The sequence below is a fragment of the Poecilia latipinna genome, unplaced genomic scaffold (assembly GCF_001443285.1).
Source record: "Poecilia latipinna isolate Pla-1442-1.1 unplaced genomic scaffold, P_latipinna-1.0 Scaffold701, whole genome shotgun sequence".
NCBI classification, from domain to species: domain Eukaryota; kingdom Metazoa; phylum Chordata; class Actinopteri; order Cyprinodontiformes; family Poeciliidae; genus Poecilia; species Poecilia latipinna.
In genome coordinates, this window is record NW_015113317.1 from 126,152 (window position 1) to 151,598 (window position 25,447).

General features: G+C 40.1%; 1 protein-coding gene across 1 annotated transcript in view; it reads left to right on the forward strand.

Annotated features, from left to right (window-relative positions):
- itga5 (integrin, alpha 5 (fibronectin receptor, alpha polypeptide)) overlaps nucleotides 1–25,447 on the forward strand; it is a 52,347-nt gene that overhangs the window by 22,581 nt on the left and 4,319 nt on the right. The window contains exons 3-26 of the mRNA XM_015045019.1: nucleotides 2,146–2,246; nucleotides 3,377–3,500; nucleotides 3,645–3,706; nucleotides 3,778–3,823; nucleotides 3,921–4,046; nucleotides 4,131–4,175; nucleotides 4,343–4,386; nucleotides 4,544–4,600; nucleotides 5,039–5,091; nucleotides 5,189–5,397; nucleotides 6,707–6,898; nucleotides 6,985–7,030; nucleotides 7,908–8,021; nucleotides 10,759–10,814; nucleotides 11,187–11,344; nucleotides 12,847–12,984; nucleotides 16,171–16,238; nucleotides 18,467–18,617; nucleotides 18,695–18,787; nucleotides 20,372–20,451; nucleotides 20,556–20,636; nucleotides 20,731–20,836; nucleotides 22,147–22,305; nucleotides 22,828–22,935. Of these exons, the coding sequence (XP_014900505.1) occupies nucleotides 2,146–2,246; nucleotides 3,377–3,500; nucleotides 3,645–3,706; nucleotides 3,778–3,823; nucleotides 3,921–4,046; nucleotides 4,131–4,175; nucleotides 4,343–4,386; nucleotides 4,544–4,600; nucleotides 5,039–5,091; nucleotides 5,189–5,397; nucleotides 6,707–6,898; nucleotides 6,985–7,030; nucleotides 7,908–8,021; nucleotides 10,759–10,814; nucleotides 11,187–11,344; nucleotides 12,847–12,984; nucleotides 16,171–16,238; nucleotides 18,467–18,617; nucleotides 18,695–18,787; nucleotides 20,372–20,451; nucleotides 20,556–20,636; nucleotides 20,731–20,836; nucleotides 22,147–22,305; nucleotides 22,828–22,935 (2,417 nt within the window). The remainder of the gene's footprint in view (nucleotides 1–2,145; nucleotides 2,247–3,376; nucleotides 3,501–3,644; nucleotides 3,707–3,777; nucleotides 3,824–3,920; nucleotides 4,047–4,130; nucleotides 4,176–4,342; nucleotides 4,387–4,543; nucleotides 4,601–5,038; nucleotides 5,092–5,188; nucleotides 5,398–6,706; nucleotides 6,899–6,984; nucleotides 7,031–7,907; nucleotides 8,022–10,758; nucleotides 10,815–11,186; nucleotides 11,345–12,846; nucleotides 12,985–16,170; nucleotides 16,239–18,466; nucleotides 18,618–18,694; nucleotides 18,788–20,371; nucleotides 20,452–20,555; nucleotides 20,637–20,730; nucleotides 20,837–22,146; nucleotides 22,306–22,827; nucleotides 22,936–25,447) is intronic.

Sequence of the window (25,447 nt, forward strand, 5' to 3'; positions counted from 1 at the left end):
GTGTAAAACTAAGAGAAGTCCAACAATTACTTCTACCGCTGCTTAAAAAATGATAAGTTAATCATGGTACAGCCTTTAGTTTAGAGATAATCGCAGTAGAGATTTCTTGTAGTTAGAAATTTGTCCAAAGAGCCAAATTTGACTTACTTGTAAGTGAAGGAAAAGTGGAGTGGCCTTATCAGTCAGCTGACTGGCAGTGCAAAGCAACAGGTGTGGTAGGGGGGAAGCTGCATAACACCTGATAGACTCTGTTTGATTGGGAAAAATTGCAACATTTGTTATACTGGTGTGGTTTGCTTTCACATCGCACCGTCAAATGATTCAAACGTTTGAAAAACCTGTTCCCCTCCTCACCTGTGGTGGCGCTGCACCAAGAACCACCGAAGGAAATGATACAAAAACCTCAGAAGAAGACACTGAACGCGACTTCCTCCTTTGCAAAATGTAAACAAAAGTGGAGCAGCGTCGGATTGTAGCGGTTGTAGGATTTCTCTTATGTCTTTGGTAAAAAACCACAACTTATTTCTCATGCTGGTTCTAGACACTTGCATATGTTTTGCACGTAGTTACCCAGAATGCCCTGCGCTATAGTCCGCTCTCTCTTCTGGAGCAGTCTCCGGTCCACTTGGCGTTCACTTGCCAGAGTTCACTTTAATCGAACCAAAATCTAGGTTTCTAGGAGGACCAGAGTTTGTTTTTTGGTTCCTATCAGAGTTTGGACTTTGCTGGCAAACGAACCACAGTTTGACTGAAGCGGACTGAACGGGCCTGGTATAAATGAACCCCTAGTCTTTTCTCTGTTTAACGGTTGCGTTTTACCTGACTGCAATTTAAAGGGTTTCAAACTGTAGGAATGGTACAGTAGAAATGTTTGCAGTTTTGAAACCATAAATATTTAAAAACTTGATCCTCATTCAGTCAGCTGATTGGCAGTGCTCAGCAATCAACTCTTCTCTGAATCTCCTTCATTATTCTCTCGGAATCACATGATTCTTGCCAGCTGTCTTCAGTTTGACCACAGAACAAGCACATTGATTTGTTAGTCGTTAAAATGACACTGACTGAGGTTGCCATATGAGAGCTTCACTGACCTTCAGAGTTTATGTCGTTTCTTCCCGTTGCGGGTAAATCAGCTCTGAACTCTGAGGCTTGGGCTGGCTGCCATCAGTCCATGAAGGAGGAGGAAAACCCGGAGACAGGCAGGGATTATGCGGAAAAATGTATCCTGGTTATTAAAAAGCATTTTTAATAATTTGATCAAGGCAACGGGAGCACACCCTGCAAGCAGTGGAGACAGTTGTGTGGACATTGAGACTTGGGTGAGAGGGTGTAAGAAAAATGAAAAGGGAAACGGAGAAATCGCTGAAAATGAAAACAGATAGTAGCAGAGTGAAGTGTGTCTGAACAGAGATGAATGGTAAGTTGCTTCAAGGAAGCCAGGCCGGAGTGTGTATGTTTTCTTTGGACCTCAGTCTCAAGGCTGTTTCCACCAAGAGATGGCGCAGACCTTCATCTTCAGCTCAGGCTGCCTCTTTGGCTGAAAGGACAGATTAAACGCAGACATGCATAGACCTTTCTCTCATCACATCCACAGTCCCACTAGACTCTGCTGTGCTCTTCTGCAGATGTGTGATTGATTGAACGCTGGTATGATCCATGTGGTGGGTTTTAGTCCTCCCTTCCTAATCAGTTTGTTTGCATTTCCAGCTTTATTGCTGCACAGATGTAGCATCTGTGTTCGAATGAAGCCGTGTTTAAACCCGACTCCTGGGACCATCTGTCATATCACCTGCTGCTGTCAAAGTGGGAGACGGGATCAGTCTTGCTGGCCAGGTGGCCAAACAGAGCAGCAGGTCAGCAGGGTCATGACGGGCCGGTCCAGTCTGGAGCTGCTCTCGCTCCTGAGCCGTGACGTTTTGGCAGACATCACCTTTTCAAATTCTCGTACAGTTGGGCTAATCTTTGCATGGAAACAAAATGTAGCTGGAATCAAACTTCCAGCTGTCTGCCAATTGCGCAGATGTTGTCAGGAGTCTCTGCGAGGAAGGGGAAGGGATAACTAGGATAGCTGGGGTCCAGTTGAATGAATGCATGTTTTATCAGCCGGCTGTAACTCAGTCTTTTTCTTTACATCCGTTTCCCCAGGAGACCGCAGCGACCTGATCAATGACACACTTCTCCAGGTCGATTTCAAGTCCCACCAGTGGTTTGGCGCCACGGTGCGTTCTCACGGTGACACAATCTTGGTAAGGCGATCCCCTTTTTTGTGAAGTATTAATGGTTTGGATTTTGCTACACACCGGTTATTATTAAAATTAAGATCGACTTCCCTGTTTTCCCTAATTTGTCCCCTCCCCATGCAGTTTGAAGAAACTTTAAAAAAATGCTTGAAGTAGAATTAAATTCAATAGCAAATCAAACCAAATAAGAGTACAATTATTTTTTCACTTATTGTGACCCTGTTTCCTGCAGCAGTACAACTGGTTTGGGATGCAACAATATTTTCCTTCAAAATGCTCCATGTTGCATTGAAATGGTTTCAAACTAACCTTTCACTTAGACTCTAAATTAATTCACATTATTTTATTCTCACTTGTTGCATCAAGGTTTACCTTCGTGTCTTCGGCAAGTTTCTTTCTTGCACTGCTTTGTAATCTGAATTTTTCTACATTTTGTCCTCAAACTTCAGTGTATTTTATAGAGAAACATATCGATTTATTGTGATAGGGACTGTAAATGTTTGCAAATAAAAATCTGTCAGTTTCTGAAAAAAAAAAAAAAAATAGGCAAAAGTCACCCTAATTAGGAATTAGAGTCCACACACCAAGTAGTAGGAACCATCAAAATTTCAGGAATTGTTCTTAAAGGGAATGTAGTTTACAAAATTCATATTTTCCATATCGTTTTACTTCCATTTGGGTTTTTACTGCTTCTAAAAGCAACCCAACACTTAAAAACAACCACCCGGCTGATTTTAGCAATAAGCTAATGTTTTTTGGTGCCTGGAAAATGATCCTTTTTAAAAACCTGCAGACTGTAAAGTTACAAATGAGCAGGCACTGCCCGTCACCTAGCAACCCCAGTGAAGCGCAGTCCGTTACCTAGCAAACCCAGCAGAGCTCCAGGACGATGGGTCAGGTGGTTTTACTGCTGCATGCATTGCATAATGGCTACTGGAAAAAACAAGTGTTTTGTTGTTGACTTGCCATCCAGTTGGCTCTGCTTCTGGCTTCCAAAGATGTCCGGTTGTAGAACCGCAGCTGTTTCATGTGCGACTGTAAACGTTGAGTTATTTAGATATAGCTTGAGTAACACCGTTTATCGTTGTGTCTAACACCTGCCATGTCTGCCTGTGTCTTTCCTAACTGCAATCCAGGCTTGCGCCCCTCTTTACTACTGGCGGACTCTAAAGGATGAACCCCATTCTGATGCCACGGGAACCTGTTACCTCTCAGTTCAGAACTTCACCAAATTTGTGGAGTATGCTCCCTGTCGGACAGGTAACCGTCACTTCACTTCTAATCCATTGTTTGAATTGGTTTATTTTAGATTTGGGTGAATGTATTTATAATTTTCATGGAATATTACCTGAAGCCAGACACTTAGGCAAAATAAAAATAAAAATGTTCCCTTCCTTGTTGTAGAACTTAGCGATCGGGGAGGACAGGGTTACTGTCAGGGTGGATTCAGTGCTGACTTTACAAAGGTAATATTAGTTTTTAACATCTCTTCTCGCTTCTGCTTTGCTGTCTCATGTAACACATACTGTCTTTCCAGGATGGCAGAGTGGTTCTGGGAGGACCTGGCAGCTACTACTGGCAGGGTACGCAGAGATAACATCAGTTATGTTGTACAGTCATCAAAAATCAAAGTAGAGAAGATCAGCTTCTTCATGGTTTTCCTCGTCTCTCCACCTTTAGGCCAGGTGATCTCTGCAGCTAAGAAAGACATCATCAAAGCCTACTATCCAGGATATTTCATGCAGGCAGTAGAGGGTCAAGTTCAGACCAAACAGATTCGGGTTTCACACGATGACAGCTACCAAGGTCAGTGGTGGTCAGTAAGTTTTGGTTTAATATTAATTTCTGCTGTGAAAGTTCACCCTGATGTCCGTCTTGTATGTTTTCCAGGTTACTCTGTTGCTGTTGGGGAATTTAGTGGTGATCAAGTGGAAGGTACATCCAGCTAACACACATTCCTGGGGTTTTGTGGGCTGTCATATTAAATTAACAATGCAAATATGGTGCAATAATATTTTATGTGATTGCTGAGTGAGTATTATAAATCTGCAGTTACTTTCTCTGCTGATTTTTCCTAATAATCTTTGTTTTTCCCCCTGTAGATTTTGTTACTGGCATTCCAAAGGAGAATCTTCTTTATGGTTTGGTAAGAAAACCAAAGCATACTTTATTGAAATTTTTGAAGTGATGGCACGTCAGGAGTGAAGAATTGGGGGAAAGTAAAATACTTTTCCCCAAGCAAATTCCAGGAACTGCATTTGACCCAGTAAAAATGTTCGCCATGTGTGTTTTCTGTGCTGCAGGTGTCCATTTTGAACGGTTCAGATCTGACCACCTTGGGAAACTTCACTGGTGAGCAGGTAAGGTGGAAAAAGTTTAATTAATTTAGAAAAAAATAATTTCTGATTTACAATACTTTGTAGAAGTAATGTAGTGATTGCAGTGCTACAAAATGTTTAGACTATTTTTGCAAATCACCAACTAAGTTTGGGGATAAAATGGCATTGACCTTCTTAAACAGAATTCAACACAGTAAATGTGAACTTTCATTCGCTGTAAAGACCCAGTCTGGCTTTATGTTGTTTTTGGGCTCAGAATTGCAGCATGCAATAGTAAAACTGAACAGGAAAGACTCCCATCAACTCTCAACCTGTAAAATCCATCAAGCTTTTGCATTTTCTTTAGGTCTTCTTTTGTTAAACTAGTGGAAAAAAAACAGGACTGGAGCTGGTAGTGTGCATTTTGGAAACCTTTTGTTCCATTAGGTTTTGAGATTTCAACCCTTTTCTCCTTCATAGATGGGCTCATATTTTGGCTACGCACTGGCAACGACTGACATCAACAATGATGGGTGAGTAAACCAGTCTAGACTGGAAACTTCCTAACTGCTAAAGTGATTCTTTAATGCTTTGAGTTTTTAAGAGTCTGTCTTGTTTTCACGTTTGCAGGATGGTTGATCTGTTGGTGGGAGCGCCCATGTTCATGGTCCGAACCTCTGGTGGTCGCCTGGAAGAGATGGGTCGGGTCTACACTTACCTGCAGCGCAGCCCGTTGCACCTGGAGATCACCAAACCCAGCCTGACAGGCAAAGAGCTGTTTGGGAGATTCGGCAGCACCATCGCACCACTAGGAGACTTGAACCAGGATGGTTTCAACGGTAAGAGCGGAGCTATAAATAAGAGCTCAGGCGAAGACGCATCACAGTACCATGAAAAGATATCAGCAGATTTCCCCTGTTTTTGTTTTGCATTATCAAAGATATTTTACAACCAAAAAAGATTCAAAAAGCAGTTTTCAAAGTAAAATAAGCAAGTGTGAAATGTGAAAAAGCAATCACTCCACTCTAGCGTTTTCAGACAATGAAGTGTGTGACATTAAATTCAACTTCCTGTGGGTTATGCACTCAGCACTCACCAACACAATGGCTTAAATATTGGAGCATGTTACAGATTGTAAGATCTTTTGCTACGAGATGCCATTACAATACAAAACATGTACAATAAGTTAGTGAGACCATGTTTGGATTTGTTTTTGCAAAGTGTATGCAGGTTAATGTGTAACAAATGGCACACAGGCTATTAGAGAAAATATGTTGCTTAATGTAATCGGTGAGCTACAATGACTGAGATGCCTGGTGGCCCACCAGGCTTACAATGCACTGGGGGGAACCCTGAATTTTATCAGAACGTCTCTGACAAACAATAAGGTCTGAACCAAAGTTTTCTCTGAAAGTGTTTTTTATATTCTCCCAAAGTGTGAGTGAGCTCAGCATCTGAAATTACAAAATATAAACCCAACATGACATGAAGTCAATAAGTCTATTAATTTGCTATTCCATTGTAACTCATTATATGCAATGTAATAACACTTTCTTTGGAATCTTCCATGGACTGTTTTGGAAAAATAAATAAAGTTGGAAAGAAATTGGATGAAGTTGGTTCAATAATATGAGGTATATGACATCCACTGGACTATTTTAAGCAGAAATCTGTGTTACCGCCTGGTTATTTTTACGATATGGTTTACCCAATGACAGCGGAGTCTCCAATGAGCCTTTCAACTTTCCTTACAATCTTCTGCAGGGTTTATTTTTTTCCACCTCCCTGCAAGTGGAGCTCCTTGCAGACATGCAGCATGTTGACTCATGCCACATTCAGGAAAAAACAGCAACTGTGTAGGTCATCATGTGGACAGGAACACTGAATGCTCCTACAATGATCTTTTATTTCCTCACATGAGCTGAGTCGGATATTACGCCCACTGCATATTATAGGAAATGGCAGGGTCAAGACCATGAAACGTCATGGCTGATTCATCCACGCTCTCTCATTGTTCACTTGTTTATCCTGAAAAGTTAGAATTGCATGGTAAAGTTTGTGTTTTTATCATTCAAACTCTTGGTTTAAAATTGCATTTTGTCAGATAAGAAGAGCTAATACTCTCCTGTGCTTTCACATTTTTGTCAGATGTGGCTGTCAGTTGTCCATTCGGAGGCGATGATCGCCGGGGACTGGTCTACATCTACAATGGCTACTCTGAAGGCCTCAGGGAAAAACCTTCTCAGGTGATTGTAGGCCAGTGGGCTGCTGGTGCTTTTCCTGCTAGCTTCGGGTTTTCCCTCAGAGGAGCTCAAGACCTGGACATGAATGGATACCCCGGTAAGGTGTTTATTTATATGGAAGGACTTAAATAACCTTTTAATCCAGGGTATGGTTTTTTTATTCCTACTCTTCTGCTTTTCCAGATCTCATTGTTGGAGCTTTTGGTGTAAATAAGGCAGTTCTCTATAGGTATGCCTTCTAACTTTTACCCTTTGTCTTACTTGCATAATTGCTTAAATGGTAAAAAGTTACCTGAGAAATTCATGAACTTTCATTGTGTCTACCCAACATGTAAAGACTGCAAATAGACAATGTGCTAATCTGCCTGTTTAGTGCTGCAACATAGAGCTGAGCATATTCTGACTAGATTGAATACAAGTTTTGTTTTTAGTTGTACCAAAAGTTACGCTAAAAGTCCATTAAATTTGCCAACTTCAAGTAATGACACTTTTAATGTAAAGTTTTACCAAAACTTGCATTAAAAGTCAATCAAAAGTGTCAACTTTGCATTAAAAGTGTATTTACAGAATGACACTTCATGACAACACAGCCATAGCCATTCATGAGGACTCCTTCATGACCTCATGTTTATAACTGGTGTTATATCATGCTCATAACTGGTGTTATCATGTTTATAACTGGTGTTATATCATACTTATAACTGGTGTTGTATCATGCTTATAACTGGTGTTATATCATGCTCATAACTGGTGTTGTATCATGCTTATAACTGGTGTTGTATCATGCTTATAACTGGTGTTGTATCATGCTTATAACTGGTATGTTTATAACTGGTGTTATATCATGCTCATAACTGGTGTTATATCATGCTCATAACTGGTGTTGTATCATGCTTATAACTGGTGTTGTATCATGCTTATAACTGGTGTTGTATCATGCTTATAACAGTATTATGTTAGAAAAAAGTGCTCACTTTTGAGTTTTTGAATCTATACATATTAAAACTGTCAAAAAATGCCTGAGTTGGAAAAAGTGTTGAGTTTTGACCTGAAAAGGCTTAAGAAACCCCTGAATATCCTCTTTTTTTTTAAATTACTTTTCGAAGGTCGCGGCCAATTGTCAGTGCCGTCGCCTCCCTTACGGTTTCCCCAACGATGATCAACCCTGAGGAGAAGAGCTGTGTGATCACCAGTGGAAACTCCAACATCCATGTTTCCTGGTGAGTGTTAAACTTGTCCTGAGCTTTTTTTCATCCGTTGACTGTCAGATTTTGTTTGATCTGAATGTTCTGGGGGGAAAAAAGAAAAATAAGATGATGGTTGCCATTTCCCCCATACATAAACACTGCTATCCTGCCAGGCTGTTCTGATAAGCAGTATCCTTCATTGTCAGCTGACACGGTGCTGGTGTGTGCCGGAGGCGGACTTTATTTGACCTATTTTCAGAATGTCTCCGTATATCAGCCCTTTGCTGTTGGGAAGTGGAGAAATAATGCGCTGAATGGGAGCTTTGTAAGCCGTTTTTGGCCTCCTCCTAATGTGAGCAGTTCAGCTCCAGCAACGGGGAGAGGAAACAGATGACGGGTCCTCGCTGCTCAGCATGGTTGACGCCGCACTCGTGTGTCTGCCTTTTCACCCCCCAACTCCCCTTTCTCCACATCCTGATTCATAAAGGAAACTCTTGTATACACATATGTCTTGATTATGCTGCGTTGCCTGGTGATGAGGAGTTTTGGTGGGGGTGAAAGGAGAGCAGAGGGGATAATGGGAAGGGGAGGGGCGAGGAGGTTTCTGCAGTTGGTTTGAATGAGATATTGTTTGGTGGAGGAACACAGCTGGGAAACATCAGGACACGTAGACTCCTGTGAGCTTGCATTCAGTTGTGCAGACACAGGAGCGCATAAGTGAAGTTATTACTACTCCCTAAAAGAAGGCTTTGTATTTCCTTCGTCTTATCCTCTCGTTTTTCATCTCCATTTCAACAAGATTCCCTTTTTTTCTTTCTTGACCTGCAGAACCTCCTTAAAATGTTTCCACATTTTGTCGCGTGATGGACAAACTTTTCATTGAGTTTTGCTGGGGATTTTATGGTGCAGACGAGGAGCGTCGAAATTTTTTTCATTTTGCGTCACATCAAAAACCTAAATGTTCTTAAAGGGCCGGTTACGCCAAAATGTACTGATAAAACGCATCAAACTGTTAAAATATTAACCCTTTCTTGCATGAATTATGATCCTTTGTGTCAGGATTTTTTCCCTATTACTTTATTTCCTTAAGCCAAAAAAAAAAAAGGCAGGAAAATAATTTTGTAAAAATATATATTTTTTTATTTTATTTTTTTTAGGTGATCAATTGTAATTTTCTCCAAATACAAAGTTCTTATTTCAAAAATACATCAGTAGTATTGTTCTTTAGGGGTTTTATGATGTCACAATATATTTTTTACCTGCCAGAGTCGTCTACAGTAGAAGGAAGGACCGGGTTGGTTGGCGTGATTTTTTTGTCTGTCGGCCATATTGGATCTAACGAAAATAATTTCTTGCATTTGCAGCTGATGGTCAGTAGTTGACGGTGTATTTTATGATGCATTAGTTTTCACTTCAGTGGTCTGTGTGCATTTATAACATAAAAACCCACAATAAGCTCAAGAAAATGGCTTTTAGATAGCTGTCCTCTGTAGTGACCATTATGCATGAAAGGGTTAATAAAGATCTGTTTGCTTCAGCATTCAATAAGTGTCTCTTTAGATTTAATAATCAACTTCTTTCCACACTGATCAGTCTCTCCAGGTTTTTGTGGGGTTTTTTTGTGTTGCTAATTTAGGAGTTTTTATGATATTTGCGCTAATGTGTGATGTTAGAAGTGACTTTTTATTACTCGCCGTATCGATCACGGACTATAACTCGACATCAAGTAAAGCTGAGGCAGCACTCACTTAAGCCCAATGTTTTTGATGAGTTTTTAGAAAAAATTGCAGTAAAATCAGAAAACATGTGGGGATCTGTTAATTTTGTGTGAATTTTGCAGATTTGGGAAAAATTGGAGTAGATTATTGATGTAACTTGGATTCTAGAGGGCCACATAAAAAGCCACGGCTGGCCGGATTTCGCCTTGAGTTTGGCACTTGTGTGTTCGAATGACCCAATCAAAGACCAAATCTAGACTCAGCTGCGAGTCTGTGGCAAAACTTGGAGGATGATGTTCACAGACTGAGCTTCTAAAGATGTTCACAGTTGGTGTAGATATACACCAGAATGCGTGTTCACAAATGCATGCCACACTTTTCTGATCTTGGTTTGTTTGTAAAACCATCCCACTTTGTGTTGGTCTATCACATAAAATCCCAATAAAACAAGCTGAAGTTTGTGTATGTGACAAAATGTGGAAAAGTTGAAGGCGTACATTTTGCAGTGCACTGCTGAGCAGGTCAAACTGCTGCTCTGTCTTTCACTTGTGTGTGGTTGTCTGTTGGTGGGGGTCGGGTGCAGACTTGGACAGCAGCAGAAGCATGTTGCGAAGCTGATGTCATGGGAGAGGGCTGCAGGCTTATGCAGACGGCCACTGACTGGTCAGCACTGAAACCCGAGTCTTTTCACAATTTCACCCTTTTTAACTCTGCTATTGCTTTCTGTGTCGGCTGTCGGGTCGGGGGGAAACGGAGACCCAGCGCTTTATCGGCCCAGCTGGCGAGAGTGGCCACATGCCAGCTCCATCTCCAAACATTTAAATATTTCTCACGTTATTCGTTGCATTCCCAGTATTACACACGCCTTGTGATTTGAACCTGGAAAGAAGTTGACACAAGAAAGATGGAAACCGTGAGGAAAATTAGAAGCAACTTAGGGAAAGTTATTAGTCTTGTGCAAACTGTGTATTTAGCCCTTGTCGTTTTCATTAGTACATTTGCCTTTGTTATTAAATTTTTGACTTTTTTTTGTGTGTGTGTGTCTAAAACAGCGTCAATCTGAGTTACTGCATATCTGCTGAAGGGAAACACCTACCGGCCAATCTAGGTGAGACAATTTTCCACATCTGCACTTTATTATGAGCACGTATTCTGTCAACCAGTCACCAATATTAGCGTCTGAGATGCATAGCAGTGACACAAAGTTTTGACAGGAACTATAGATCTCTGGATTGTTTTTCAGGAGGTGTTTAATAACCAACCCTTTCCTGCATTCAAACTCTTTCCTTATCATTAGTTATTATCTAATTACGCTGTTCTCCAAGCATAGATGCTCTCCCTGCCTCTCTGTTTAGGTTACATCAGCTACATTGCATTCGCCTCAGAGAATTTACGGCGGGCTTTTTCAGACCTGTCATTAGGTGACTCAGGAGCATTCATCAGTCATTGAATGCTCATTAGTGTGCTCTCTGGGTTTCAGACTTCCAGGTGGAGGTGCAGCTCGACAGCCACAAGCACAAGCAGAAAGGTGCTGTGAAGAGGGCTCTGTTCCTGGATTCCCAGCAGCCTTCGCTCCAGAAACGCGTCAGGGTTCGCCATGGGGACCGCGTGTGCGACCAAACAAGGATCTACCTAAGAGTATGTCCTCGTAGTTTTGTAAAGAGTTTTTCTTCAAGTTTACAAAATTCAAAACAGAAACAAACCAATATACCTTGAAGACAGAGGTATACTTTAACCTCTGGCTGAAACTCATCCATTTTCAGTCATTTTATTTGTCACAAACACATTTTTTTAGTCTGTTTCCACTCAGTTACAGTTGGTGACGTCACATTGTTCAAAGTAATGGTGCGTTCACACCGAATGCATTTCACGCGTCAAAACCGTGTCCAACACTTTGAGTTTTGACATGTTTGCACTTTGAAGGCTGAGGCTTGACATTTCGCTCTAGACGCGCGTCAGAATCGCTCTGCGCCGGCGTTGACGTACATGTCAAACTCTTCCTGCATGTTTCATCTAAATAAATACTTTTATTTAATGTGGATCAATGTTTTTGCTGGACGGATTTGGATAGCTCAAACGCCACAACATTTTTTCAAATTGTAAAAGTTATAACTTACCTGACTCTCCAACTTCCTAAGTAAGGTCCTTTCTGTTCCTGTCTCTGTAGTCATAACTTGATTGGCTGTAGATTATAGGATGAGAGCAAACAGCGACAATTAGTTTATCCTCCATAGTTTTTCTTTTTCTAAGATCACTCCAGAAAATGCTCCACTACGCCACAAAGCAGAGTTTCTCTGATTGGTTGACGCTCTGCATCAAGCAGCGAAAGTTCACGTCAAACGCTCGAAACGCTTCAAATCGCGCCGTGCTAGACGCTCAAAATGCGCCATGACTTGCCTCCACATAGACTTTAAATGTAAACCAGACGCGCCTCGCGCTCAAAACGCGTTTGGTTTTAACGCACCATTACAGTTCTAATTTTCTTGGTCATCGCAACAAAAGTAGAATATATCTTTGGTCAGCATGGGAAACATCAGCTGGCTTAAAAGAGCAAATAAAACAGAACATTTGTAGGGATTTCCCTTCTCAATCTCTTTCTTAACATCTTTAAAGTGCTCAAAAATGGTTGAAAAATCCCAGAAAATATGTGGATGATTACTTATCTTGTCACATTTTCTCCAGCATAAATCTGGGAGAGGAAATAAAAAGTATTGTCTGTTGACTTTCCAGTGCTGACTATTGATTCCTTTCTGGCTGCTTTTACAGAGTTTAACCCACAATTAGTTTTCTATCATTGTATTATATTCTAATTCCTAGTTTTTTATTTTTTACATTATTTGTCAGTGTCAAGGATCAAGAGAGAGTCTAGTTTTATTCATAGTCCATAAAAGACTCTCTCTGAAGTCTTTTATGGAGATGGGAGACATTGTGATAAAATATTGTATTCTTTTTGCAAAATTAATTTGTGAAACTCTTTTGAAGGGAGTTCAGTTTTGATTTTTTTGAGTTAAACTTTAGCACTGATTCTGATGGTCAGTGGAAACTGTGCTAAAAAGCAAACCCAGCCTCGAACAGATTTTCTTCATTTCTACAAAGCGGGTGTTTATGTAAACTCTGCCATGTGTTTTCTTTACTTGTAGGATGAGAAAGAATTTAGGGATAAACTCTCCTCCATTTTTGTGGCCTTGAACTTCAGCTTGGACCCAGAAGCTGCCTCCGACTCCCATGGCCTGCGGCCCATCCTCAACTACCAGACCACCAACGTTATAGAGCAGAAGGTATGTAGGCGTCATTTCAAATGGTTTCATCTTCTGGCAATATGGTTAAAAACAACATTGTTGGTCTATAAATCTTTTAAAATCAGTCAATCTGAGAATAATTTGGGTTTTTATTTCAGAGGATGCTTAGGAAGATGAGAAGGTTTACTACACAGAATAATCATTCTTTTTATCAGTGACCAACTATTTACCATCTCTAAAGGTCTTGATAAAACAGATAATCTGTTCATTTCAAAGGGTTGGAGATTTTGCTGATTTTTGTCTTAATTTTTTTGCCGATTCTGAAAATTTAAGGACGCCTCGATTATCAGGATTGGCTTTAAAGATGTTCTAGCTGTGTGTTGCTTTAAGAGTAAGCTGGTCTGCTTGGAAGGACGTTTCAGATCTAAAACTGGGGAAACTCATCATGTCTGATTGTCTTGGCCCAATATTCCAGCATGTGTGGCGTTTCCGGAAGAAAAACGAGAACGCAGCCTGTTGAATTTGACGTTTAGCTAATCAGAAAGCGAGGTGATGAAAATATGGAGGGAAATCCGTAATACACAGAAGACAAAACAACCAGAGGGTCCGGTGGGCGTTGTATGAAATCTTTATATTTTCTGTTAAATATACTCCACAAATCATTGCCATTGCTTCTTCCCAGTCAGGCACGTTTGTTTACTCTGAACTCATGATTGATCCTGAGAGGTTTTGGAAGATTTTCCACTTAAAGTCTTAATTTTTGTTTTGTGGTCTCGTGTGAGGTCTCAGATTTTGAAAATTGACCGATAATTTTGAGATGTGTGTAAACCAGAATGGAGTTTTCCTACCAACTTTGTTCCAGGACTGTGTCATAATTGGTCATTTAGTTTCTGGTTCTAAAAATGAACAGTTTAGGTGAAAGTTTTTAACTGACTGTGGATCCTTCCAGACATTTCGGAGTATGCACCATATGTGATTTCAGTTTTGACGGTAGGAGGATGTAGGAAAAATCAATCATTGTACTTTGAACTCTTGTTTATGTCTTTTTTTCTGGATTGCAGCATTTGTCTGACTCTTTCCTGTTGGTTTTTTTCACTGATGTCTCTTCCAGATATCAAAGCAATTTGTCCTCCAACAGATGTGGTCTGTTGTTGAACTAAAACCTCGAGACAAGCTTGAGCTGTAACACCAATTTTGAACCTGTGGAGAAAAAACAAAACAAATTTTAAAAGCGTAAACTTGATCCGAGAATGGATGTGTGAGTAGTGCAAGACTGCCAACATATTTCATTAATCTTGCCTTATATTGTGTCAGTTGAGGTCTGCGTAAACAGCGAAGAGTGACCGTTGCACCGCAGCCTTGGGTTAGATCAGACGCCCGATGCACTATTGATTTCTGCATATGTTCTGAGAATGTGTGGCGGGCCTTGTAACATTTCGCTTCGTCGTGCCAAGTTCTTTTCAAGCTGGAGGGGGAATGAGAGATGGCTGATCTTCTTGGAGCAGTTTCTCTCGCATCCTAACATACTCCACATGTCTCTCTGAAGAGTTATGGCTTTGGGGGAGATCTATTAATTTACATCTTTTGTTAAGATATTGTTTTTTTTTTTTGGTTGTGGTGGTTGGGGGCGGGAGGTAATCTGGAAGTGATTTAAATTGTGTATCAAAGCCTTTGGTGTTCTTGAAATAACATCATCTGATTGAGTGAACATGAATGATTCATGCTGCCAAGTTGGTGGTCTGATTTTTCTCTGTGATTATGATATTCCTGTTGATGTTGCTGCTGAAGTTAACTGATGGTACGGTAAGAAGTGTGTGTGCATCCTTAAATTCACGTAAAAAATGCTCATCATAGGTCTTAAATTTGTTGTGGCAGGGCCATTTAATCTTGTATGCAGGTAACTAGTTGAATAGTAAACCCGAGCTAGTTAGCAAGAGCAGATATATGTGTGTAATTATGTAAATGTATTGATTATAGGTCTTAAATTTGTTGTGGCAGGGCCATTTAATCTTGTATGCAGGTAACTAGTTGAATAGTAAACCCGAGCTAGTTAGCAAGAGCAGATATATGTGTGTAATTATGTAAATGTATTGATTATAGGTCTTAAATTTGTTGTGGCAGGGCCATTTAATCTCGCGAATACAGGTCACTCACTAGTAATATGCCCTTGCTAGCTAGCAAGGTTAGCTAGCTAGCAAGGTTATATTAGATATTAGCTGCTAATTCTATACATATTTAATTTATGTATATCACAATACATTAATTATAGGTCTTCAATTTGTTGTGGCAGGGCAATTTAATCCTACGTATACAGGCTTCTAGCAATATTTGCTAGCTAGCAAGCGTATATTAGCGGCTAGTTGTATATTACATAGATTATATTTTATACGTTTGTAAGTCTTAAATTTCGCTCTAATGGTCCTAAAAAGTTCATAAGTGTCAAATCTGAGTTGGTGAAACCGTGATAAGCCTGCCTTGCTCTGATAGAAACAGACTAGTCAAGGGTGAACATGTGGCCAAGTTAGCATAGTGGTTACCATGGTGACCATAATTAGACCCCCCCCCCTCCCCGGATTGCATAATAACAAGAAGGGCGCTTTGTTGCCTGTAATTTCTTGTTCATTTCTATTTATTATCCTCAACGTCACAAACATCATCGCACTGTCAGTCGCAGCGGGATGCATTTTTAGCTTCACCCTGCCGCCGCCTCGCCACACGTTCAGCGGTCGCTCAATCACTCGGCGGCGTTTCTGCTCCCTTCTTGTCTTCCCCTCGGCTGTAATCTCCAGAGCCTCGCCGCTGTTTTCATGTCAACAAAGATATCTTGTGTCTCAGAGCGTCCTCTGAGCCGGAGGATCCCCACCTCCTCTCTATATGATCATACGCGGCGGTTTGCAGGGTGGTGTAGCGTGTGGTTCGCCACACGGAGCTGTGATGTGGGACACGGGTGAGAGCTGGCAGCTGTGCGCTTAGGATCGTCTCCCGCCTGTGCTCCAAGTTGCTACCTGCTCGTTGTTTCCACGCGTGTTTAACGCGTCGTGGCAGGTGATTTACGGGACTGTCTGAGGTGGAATCCAGGTGTGCTTTGGTTGGTGGATGGCAGACGGGCGGAATGTGTTAGTCATGCTGCGTGTTGCATCCTGTGGCACAAATCCTGTTTACTGATGAGTTACGTTACTTGCATTATATTAAAGCATTTTTGTCACTTCTTTGTTTATCTTTCAGGCTCAGATTCTGTTGGACTGCGGAGAAGACAACATTTGCGTTCCTGATTTGAAGCTGGCAGTACACAGGTAAGTAGACTCACATCCTCCAGTGAAAGTTTCATACCAAGTGTATTTCAGAAAATCTATTATAATAGAGCAGTTTGCAAACATATTCAAACTGAGTGAGTGATATTGACATAAAGGTATATTTTTTAAAATAATATTTTCTAATTGCCACATAGAAATAAAGTAAACCTAACAATCCGGACAATTTTAGTTTTTTTTTAATGTTATTAATTGGAATTTTTTGTGACAAAGATTAATCAAAATCATATCTTGATAAGAAAATTTATCACAATAAGTGATAAGTGATACAATAAATTCCCACCCCAATTAAAACCCATTGTACTTTAAGAATTTGTCACCTTACAACCTCAAGCATCAGTGTGTTTCAGTGTATAATTGTCACGGCTTGCATTAACATTCAGTCCTTTGACTAGGCCATTCTAACATACGAATATGCTTGGATGTTAACAGTTCTTATCGTAACTCTATAGCAGACAGATTTCTTTGGTTGTTGTCCTGCTTGAACGTCCATCCCAGTCTCAACTCTTGGCAACCCTTAACAGTTTTCCTCCAGTATTTAACTCCATTAATTATTTCATTAACTCTGACGAGCTTCTTTTTCGTTCTCAAGAAAAGCGTTTCTGTTGGGCGATGCGTCCACGTTTGTGTTGCGCTAATCGGATGATGTAGTAGGTTTTGCTCTCATCTGACCAGAGCATCTTCTTCCACATGTTTGCTGTCTCCTATGGCCTTCGGTAAACCACAGAGCTGAACTCTTATTGCTCCTTTTTTTTTTTTTTTTTTTTTTCCACTTTTCCACAAAAGCAATTTTTGTGGAGTAAAAATTGTCCTGTCAACAGATTGTCTCTCCTAACCTGGGCTTTTTTGATTCATGGTGATCGTGTCTTGCGTGTCAGTTTAGGAAGATTCCCATGTCTTGATTGTTACTGTTTGGATTTTTGATGATGGACAGTCCTCTGATACGTTTAAGGTTTGGCAAATTGTTTAATAATCTAACCCTACGTTGAACTTCTCCACAACTTCACCCCTGACCTCCATACTAAAAGTGGAAGGTTCCACAGGATTACATTTGTATAAGATTTTGAAAATCGTTTTTCTTCCCTCCTCTGCTTCAGCAACGTTTGTTGTAACCTGACAGAAGGTGAAAACGTTCCACGGCTGAGAATGACGTTTTACAGTAACTGTACCCTGTAAACTGTGAACAAGGTTCTCATTCTCTGAACGCTTCACGTGTGCAAATCAGACCTTGATCATAAATACAGCTGGTTGTTGTTTCGATTAACATGCCAGAAAGTGAGTTTTAATGGCCGTAACGTTGTACAGTGGTGTCACGACGTTCCATAAAAACAACAAGCACCACTTTTTCTCCTTATAGCAAAGGTGAAGAAGTGTGTTTGGATAGCTGTTTACAAGAGAGCAACCAAAAAATCTGTTTGCATTTTTCTCAAAAATAACTGCCTCCTCGATGATCCCTTCTCTGCTCTGTCATTTTGATCTCACATTCCTATATTTATCTCCCATCTGCATTCATTTTTTCCCCCCACAGACGTATGGCTGGATGTAATAATCCATTGGCGAGTGTGATTAGTGCTATCAAAATAGTCTCTTGTTGTTTCTGTCCGCTCTGTAGTAAACCATAGAAACCTAATGGCAGTCGGAGCAGCGGACAGAGTGACATTTGAAAGCATTTACCATTCCCTGGGATGTTGTTTTTATTTGCTCTGTAGGAAAATCGCGTAACCTGTTGGACGGGGGAGTCTGTCGCTGAAGCTTTTGGGTTTTTTGGTGTTTTTATTTGTTTGGTTTTCAAAGTGTGATGCCAGTTGGTTGGACTCAGACTACAGTTGACGCTCAGGCTATTATAGGATCAGATGTTTTATTTACGAGAGCAGGCTGTAATTAGAAAAGTTTGTGCTCCCCACTCAAACTCGCACTGCTATAAACAATGGTGAATGGTAGAGGGTGCGGGCGAAAGGCAGGAATGGCAGCTGATTTTTGTTGTGCTGCATGAATGACTTTATTACTACAACATTAAAAAATAATTGACTGTAGAGGGATTCCTGGGAGGAGTTTATTTGACGCTCGCAAAGCTTCAAATCTCATCTACAGCCAACAAACTTTAAAAACATGTTGCTTTTTGAAACTCCCATTATTTACGCTAACCTATTTCTTCAGCAAGTTGCGTAATTGAACACGTCAATCATTTTTTTCTTCTGCTGGGGCCTCAGCGACAGGAAGGAAGTCTACCTGGGTGATGACAACTCGCTGACCTTAACGTTCAACGCCAGGAACGAGGGAGAGGGAGGGGCGTACGAGGCAGAGCTGTATGTGGCGTTGCCCCCGGAGGCAGATTACAGCGGCATCGCCCGTAATAATGAGGTGAGGAAAACGACCAAATAAACCCTGTAGATTCTCAAACCTTTAGTGGCTTGAATGTGTCCTCTTCGTTTCTCCAGAGCCTCACCCAACTCACCTGCAGCTACGACACCGAGAACCAGACCCGATACCTCAGCTGTGATCTGGGAAACCCAATGAAGGCCGGTACCAATGTAAGAAGGCTGCTTTTTCTTTTACCGCATGGGAAAACTAATCTGGGGTTGGAGGCGGGTAGAGTATCCAAAAAATGTACTCAAAGTAAGAGCAGCACAACTTTAATATATTTTTACTCAAGTAAAAGTAAAACGTAGCCATTCAAGAAATTACTCAAGTGTGTGAAAGTTATTGGTAAAAAGTACTGAGTAACTGATCAAATTATCAATCATTTAATATTTAAAAATTACATAATCAGATGGGCCAAAATGTAAAATTTAGTGGAAGAAAATTACAATAATTTATATAAGTAATAAAAAAATAATAGTTAGGCAAAAGAAAATGTTTCCAAATCAGTTTCTTTCAATAAAAAAACATATGAATCTTTTACAAAATCTCCAGGTGAGTGTCTGCTTTTCATTCGGTGGGTAGAAAATCCAGAAATTTTACTCAAGTACGAGTAGCGATGCTTCAAAATAAAATTACTCAAGTAACAGTAGAAAGTACAGCACAGTAAAAATACTCCTAGAGGTATTTTTTTAAGTAACTCAAGTAGATATGATTGAGTAAATGTAACTATTTACTACCCACTTCTGATTACAGATGCACCAATGAACTTTTTTTCCACTAATACCGAAATCTAAGGCTTGGTATCGGCCAGAACCGATCCGATACAGAAGAAGTTCTGAATTGACTTAGGATGTTTCTTTTTCTATGCACAGACATAAATGTACCAGATTAGAAATTTACTTCATTTAAATACACCAATATCTTCACAAGCTTGGTCAGACATGCAGAAACAACTTTAATTTGTTCAGTCAGTGTAAAATAAATAATAAAGAAACTGACAAAAACAAAAGATTGACTACCTTGGTCAAACATAAACAAAGAAATATTCTTAAGGTACAATTAGAAATGCTAAAGATAATGTGAAATAAATAAATCTTGACGTTGCTTTCCGTCTTTGCGTTGTGTTAACATATTTCTGCATACTCAGTACCAACAAACTGACTAAACTCCTGCTTTTATCAGTTATCGATCAGGTAATCATCTGCATTTGTTTAGCAGCATTTGGCCGAATCTATGTTGGGATTTTTACTGTGACTGGAACAAAATGTTACACTTTTTATAAAGGCATGTTTCATATCGTAGTACATCATAAATTACTGATAATAATGCATTGTTTAGGATGGGTGGTGAATGGAGCGGGAAAAGTTTCCCTGTGTCCGGAAACGTTGTGACAGGAAGTGGAGAATACATCTGTAACCCAAACTGCCTGCTGGGAAAAGGTGTTAACAACCTGACGCGTATTTAACGGGAAAGCACAGGAAGTGCCAGGGTAGTGACAGTGTGACCAAGTTTGGTATGTTTATCGAAAGATCTTCAGGTTTATTACTGATTAATTCAATGCAGACATTTTGTTCCTTTTAATCTTTTAGATTTTAGTTGATCTAGATTATCTCGCGAAGCGATGGACCACTTCCTTCTGAAAGTAAAGGTTTTCTGAGAATCAGTTGTGCAGAGCTTTACAAAGAACAAGGCAATCTGAAAGTCCTTACTATGTTTTGATTCTGATCCTTATATTTAAAATTTTACGTTCGCAGCTTTGGGCGGGTCTGCGATTTACGGTGCCTCGTCTGAAGGACACACACAAAACTGTCCAGTTTTACCTCCAGATACGCAGGTATGTTATGAGCATACTGTGTTTCTATAATACTTTCAGATTCAGAGTTAACAGCACAAACCTAATATCTAACCTAAATGTTGCTTTTTCTGTTATTTTCACAGTAAAAATGAAAATAACTCCCAAAGTGAGGTTGTTTACTACACCCCGGAGGTGGTGGTCCAGGCTGATGTCATTCTGCAGGGGTGAGTTCAGCTGCAGAGATCCTCTCATTTGAACTTCATTTAGTCTCCAGCTCCTCCCTGCACATGCTCTCATCACCCTCCTTCTCTTTTCAAGTGTGTCTCGGCCAGATAAGGTCTTCTTTCCCCCGGCCAACTGGAAAGCGCCCAAGAGCTACGGGGTGGAACAGGACGTCGGGCCGGCCGTGGAACACATTTATGAGGTAATCGGCCAAGCGCTTATCTGTGCACACTCAGCGGGAACAGAACAGATTGGGTTTGAAAGTAGATTTTATTGTCCATTCCGGAAAAGAAAAGGACCCTTGATTGTGCTGCACCACCAAATTAATGGAGATCCATATCAGATATGAGTTCTTCAGTAATCAATTGGGATCTTTCTAGGAGTCGTCAAAGTAAACTTTCACTCAGATTTGTCACAACATTGATCAGCTTCACTGAACTCTAATGCCTCACTTCATACACGGCCTCCTCTACCTGGAATTTGGCTTCTGTCCTTTTAAGAACTTCCTACCTTTTCTGCATTGCAATACTTCATCATTGCATCGATTATTTGCAATTTATAACTGTTCTTCACTGCAAAAACAAAAATTTTACCAAGTACTTTTCTAGTTTCTAATTTCTAGTGTAAAAACCTTAGTACACTTGAAATAACACAAAAGTAACTTACAAGTAACTTTTCAGCAATAAATGGAAACTTGTTTTAATAATTCCTTAATTTTGATGATGAAGTACTAGTTACTCTGACAGATTATTTGACTTATAACTAGTACTTTTCATCAGTATTGAGGAATTACTTACTTAAAACTCACTGAAAAGTTACTTGTAAGTTTGTGTACTAAACAATTTGCTCTAGTTTTATTTAGACACTAAAATAAAGAGAGGGAAGGACATGGATAAAATAGTTGTAGTGACAGAAATCTAAGGAAACTGAAGATGATGAAGCTAAGTCCTGCTACCTGACATGGTTCAGGAAGGAAATAAGCAATATTTCATCTAGAAACTCAAAAAAAGAGATTATCATCAGTACCAAAAGATTATATATATATATATATATATATATATATATATATATATATATATATACACTATGTGTATAGTTCAACTCAGAACTCTTTGCAAAGTGTATGTTTAAAATAAAATGCAGGGTTTATTCCAGTGTATTATAAGCCTGGCAGGCCACCAGGCTTTACTTGTGCCCCCACCAGGCTAAGCCTTGATTATTTTTTTACATTTTTTTTATGTTTGCATTTGTTAAGACTTTATAGTTGGAGTTCAGGTATTTCTCTTCCAATATTTTAAAAACACATAATCATCAAGTGATATTTTCAAATTCCTGTGAACTTCAAACATTTTCAACTCAAAAAGACGACGGGTCGCAGGATGAATGACTGCTCTAGCGCCCCTCCTCTGGGCTAAGCAAGCTTTCTGGGGGAAACCTAGAAATGAAATAGTTTTTTACTCTCAAAGCTCATATTTCCTTTGTTTTAATTTTTTTTTTTTTTTCTTTCCCCAGCTTGTCAACAATGGCCCCAGTCGGATCAGCGGCACCCTGCTGGAGCTGCGCTGCCCTCTCCGCATCCAGGGTCACGATCTCCTTTACCCTCTGGAGTTCTACACAGAAGGTCCCATTAACTGCACCGCGGACAAAAATCTGAACCACCGTAATCTCAAAGTGAGCATCTCGCATGCGCGCACACACCTCTCCGGGCCCAATGGGGCTAAATTAGAGATCCTCCTGCACCCAGATTCCCAGTGTTTTGCCCACATCCACCTCGTCCTCCCAGCTTCCCAGCTCCACCCATGACACTTACCCCACCGCTGCTTTGAAGTTGGAGCCCTTCCCTTCGCTCTCAGAGATCCACCTCACTCATCTTCAGCATGCACCAACACCCCCTTTCCAACTAGTAGCCTCTGGGATTATGTGGGCAAAACATTTCCATGCAGTTGTTTTTGTTTACATTTGAAGACTTGACAGATGTTGAGCAGGCCTGGGAGGGTGTCATTCATCTTAGCTGTGACCTCATGGTGAATTTCCATGGAAATGCTTGAGAGGAAAGTCCTCACATGCTTCTGATTAATGGGGAAAAACCTCAGGGTTGTGCTAACATTAGACGATATATTGACAGAAAAAGCAACGTTCTCCATTATTGGTGCCTGCAGATAATCAGAGCTGTGCGTTTGCGTCTTTCTTCAGCTCCAGCGCACATCGACAGAGTCTCCTGTTCTGGCACTGAAGGCTGATGAGCATCATGTTGAGAGGAGGGACGTCCACAAGAACCAGCTTGCTCATCTGACCAACCTGGTGAGACACCCATCGGTTTTAGAGATGAAAATCCCAAAGAAATTTCAAACGTGTTTGAGGATTTTCTGCAATTTGTGTTCAAATTTGAAATAAATCCGTATTTTAAATCCAGTTGTTACACACATTTGTGTTGACGTTATTAGGCCTGAGGTGATTAATCGGATTAATTTTGACAAAGATTGTCAGCTAATTTAGTAATTGATTAATCACTAAATTAGATCACTAAAGTATAAAGTACACAAACTCAAAAAATGCAGTTTTGCTGAAAGAACAACACCCTCAGCACTAATTATACCAAATTGTACAAAAATATGTCCATTTTGATAAAAAAAAAAAAAAAAAAAAAAAAAAATTTTTTGGTTGTGAATATAATCTACTCAAACTCCTCAAGAGTAATTTCAGCTTCAACTGAGTTGCATCCTGTAAAGAAAATCACCTTCTAAAGACATTTTGCTATCCAATTATCAATAGGTTAATCTAAAAATTAATCAACAAATCAGTCCTGCGCTTTATTGATATTAAGTCAAGCAGAAATGTTAGAAGTATTTCCGTAGCTGGAAATGAATCATTTGCTGAAATGGTCGAGCTTAAAATTTTTATTTTCTTATTTTAAAAAGGAATTTAATTATTTGATATGTATGGTGTGTATATATATATATATATATATATATATATATATATATATATATATATATATATATATATAATGTTGACACTGTTTTAAGGGCTTTAAAAGTGATTATTGTTGTTTGCTTTTACATTAAAAATAAACAATTCAAATGCATCATTAAACGCCCAAAACTAATTTAACATTCATATTGATAAGTGGATGCAAACCCCTGACTGGCTTTGCATGCTTGACTCTGGGGACTGGATAATTAAATTATGGCGCCATTAAAAAGCAGGGGTCAGAGGGCACATATTGGTCCCGTTGTGGCAATTAACATTAAAGACCCTTCAGTAGTTGGCTGGGCAGCGAAACGCTGTGCAGACATGGACATGGGGCAGGACTTTGGCCTCAGATGCACCACTTCCCTCGTGCGTTTATTGGCTCTGGGTGTTCTGACCCGCTGCACACTGGTCCTATTGATCCATCGAGCTGCTGGCCTTATCTGTGGACAGGGACCGCTCTTTGTCTGCCCAGCAGGCTCTTCTGACCGTGTTTGTTTTTAAAGCTTCAGTGACACTTGAATGTGAAGGAGCTCCCTCTGAGCAGTCGTGTCTGTGGAGGTTATGAAGCACAAAGGGCTGATTATTGCTGACCTCATCATAAAAAGGCTTTTAAAAATCAGTTTGACTTGGTTTGAAATCTGTTGTTTTGATGGACACTGGTTCTGAATGCTTGGTGATGATTGGCTCATTAGTTAGTTTTTAAAAACAAATGCAGTCAGTCTGACTGGTTGATGGGTTGATGTCTGTGCTGCAGTTGAGTGAATCGGTTTCCATTTAAATTCAGCAACAGATTCAAAGTGAATGAAATATTTAGTGATTAAGATGTAGAAGGGGACGTCGTGAAAATCGCAGTTCGACATGAGTTTTGTTAGTGCAGTGAAGAAGAACTTTGCAATACTTGGTATTAGAGATGAATTGTGGTGTATGTTTTGGCTTATTGTCCTGCTGGGACATCCAGTTGTGTCCAATTTCCAGTCAATCCAAACATGTGGATGTTTTTGTACTTCTTAATTTGTACATCCAGCTCCTCTGGCATGATGCTGCCACCACCATGCCTGATAATTGACAGTCTTCTTAGATTTGAAAGCCTCGCCTTGCCTCCTCTAAAATTATTGTTGTCAATTCTGCAAGTTTCAAAAGTGTGACAGAAGTGTATTTTAAAGATTACAGTTGAAGACCGACTTCTGTCTCGTCGTTTGTTAATTGGTTCACCGATTGCAGTTTCCGGGTCGATTGCTTATTACCAACCTGCAGATTCCGATTTTAGCCGATACCAGTTTTTTTTTTTCAATGTTTTTATCTGAAATGTGAGAAGAAGAAAGTTAAGAAGAAAGTTGCTGAAGTGGCAACAGTAGGGTCACTATTGTTAACTGTAAATGTGCAGTCATGACCTAGTGGGCCGGTCTGTCAGTCAAACATCTCTAACAGCAGAGAAGAAAAGGACCGTGGTTGATTCTTACATCTTTGCCGAGGTAGATAAGATCAGTGGATAAGATCTGCCTCGCATGTAAAACTTGGCCGATCACCGATCTCCCAACATTAAGGAAATTGGCACAGATAAATCGGTGTCAGCCTTGTTAAACAATTTCCAAACAGCACTTTAATCAGCTTCCTAAATTCCTCTCCAATCAGTCACCGGAGCCATTAATGGGCTATTTTAATACACCCAGAGTGCAGGTCATCTCTGTCTGCTGGCTGTCAAGATAATGAGTAAAATAGCAGAGGGATATTTCCTGAAACTTGGCGAACAGACGAGGCAAAGGAAGTGTCTCGGTAAAGTGATTTGGATCCAGAGACAGGGTGGTGGAGGGCCGTGTTTTCAGGGTGTCACTTTGTTTCT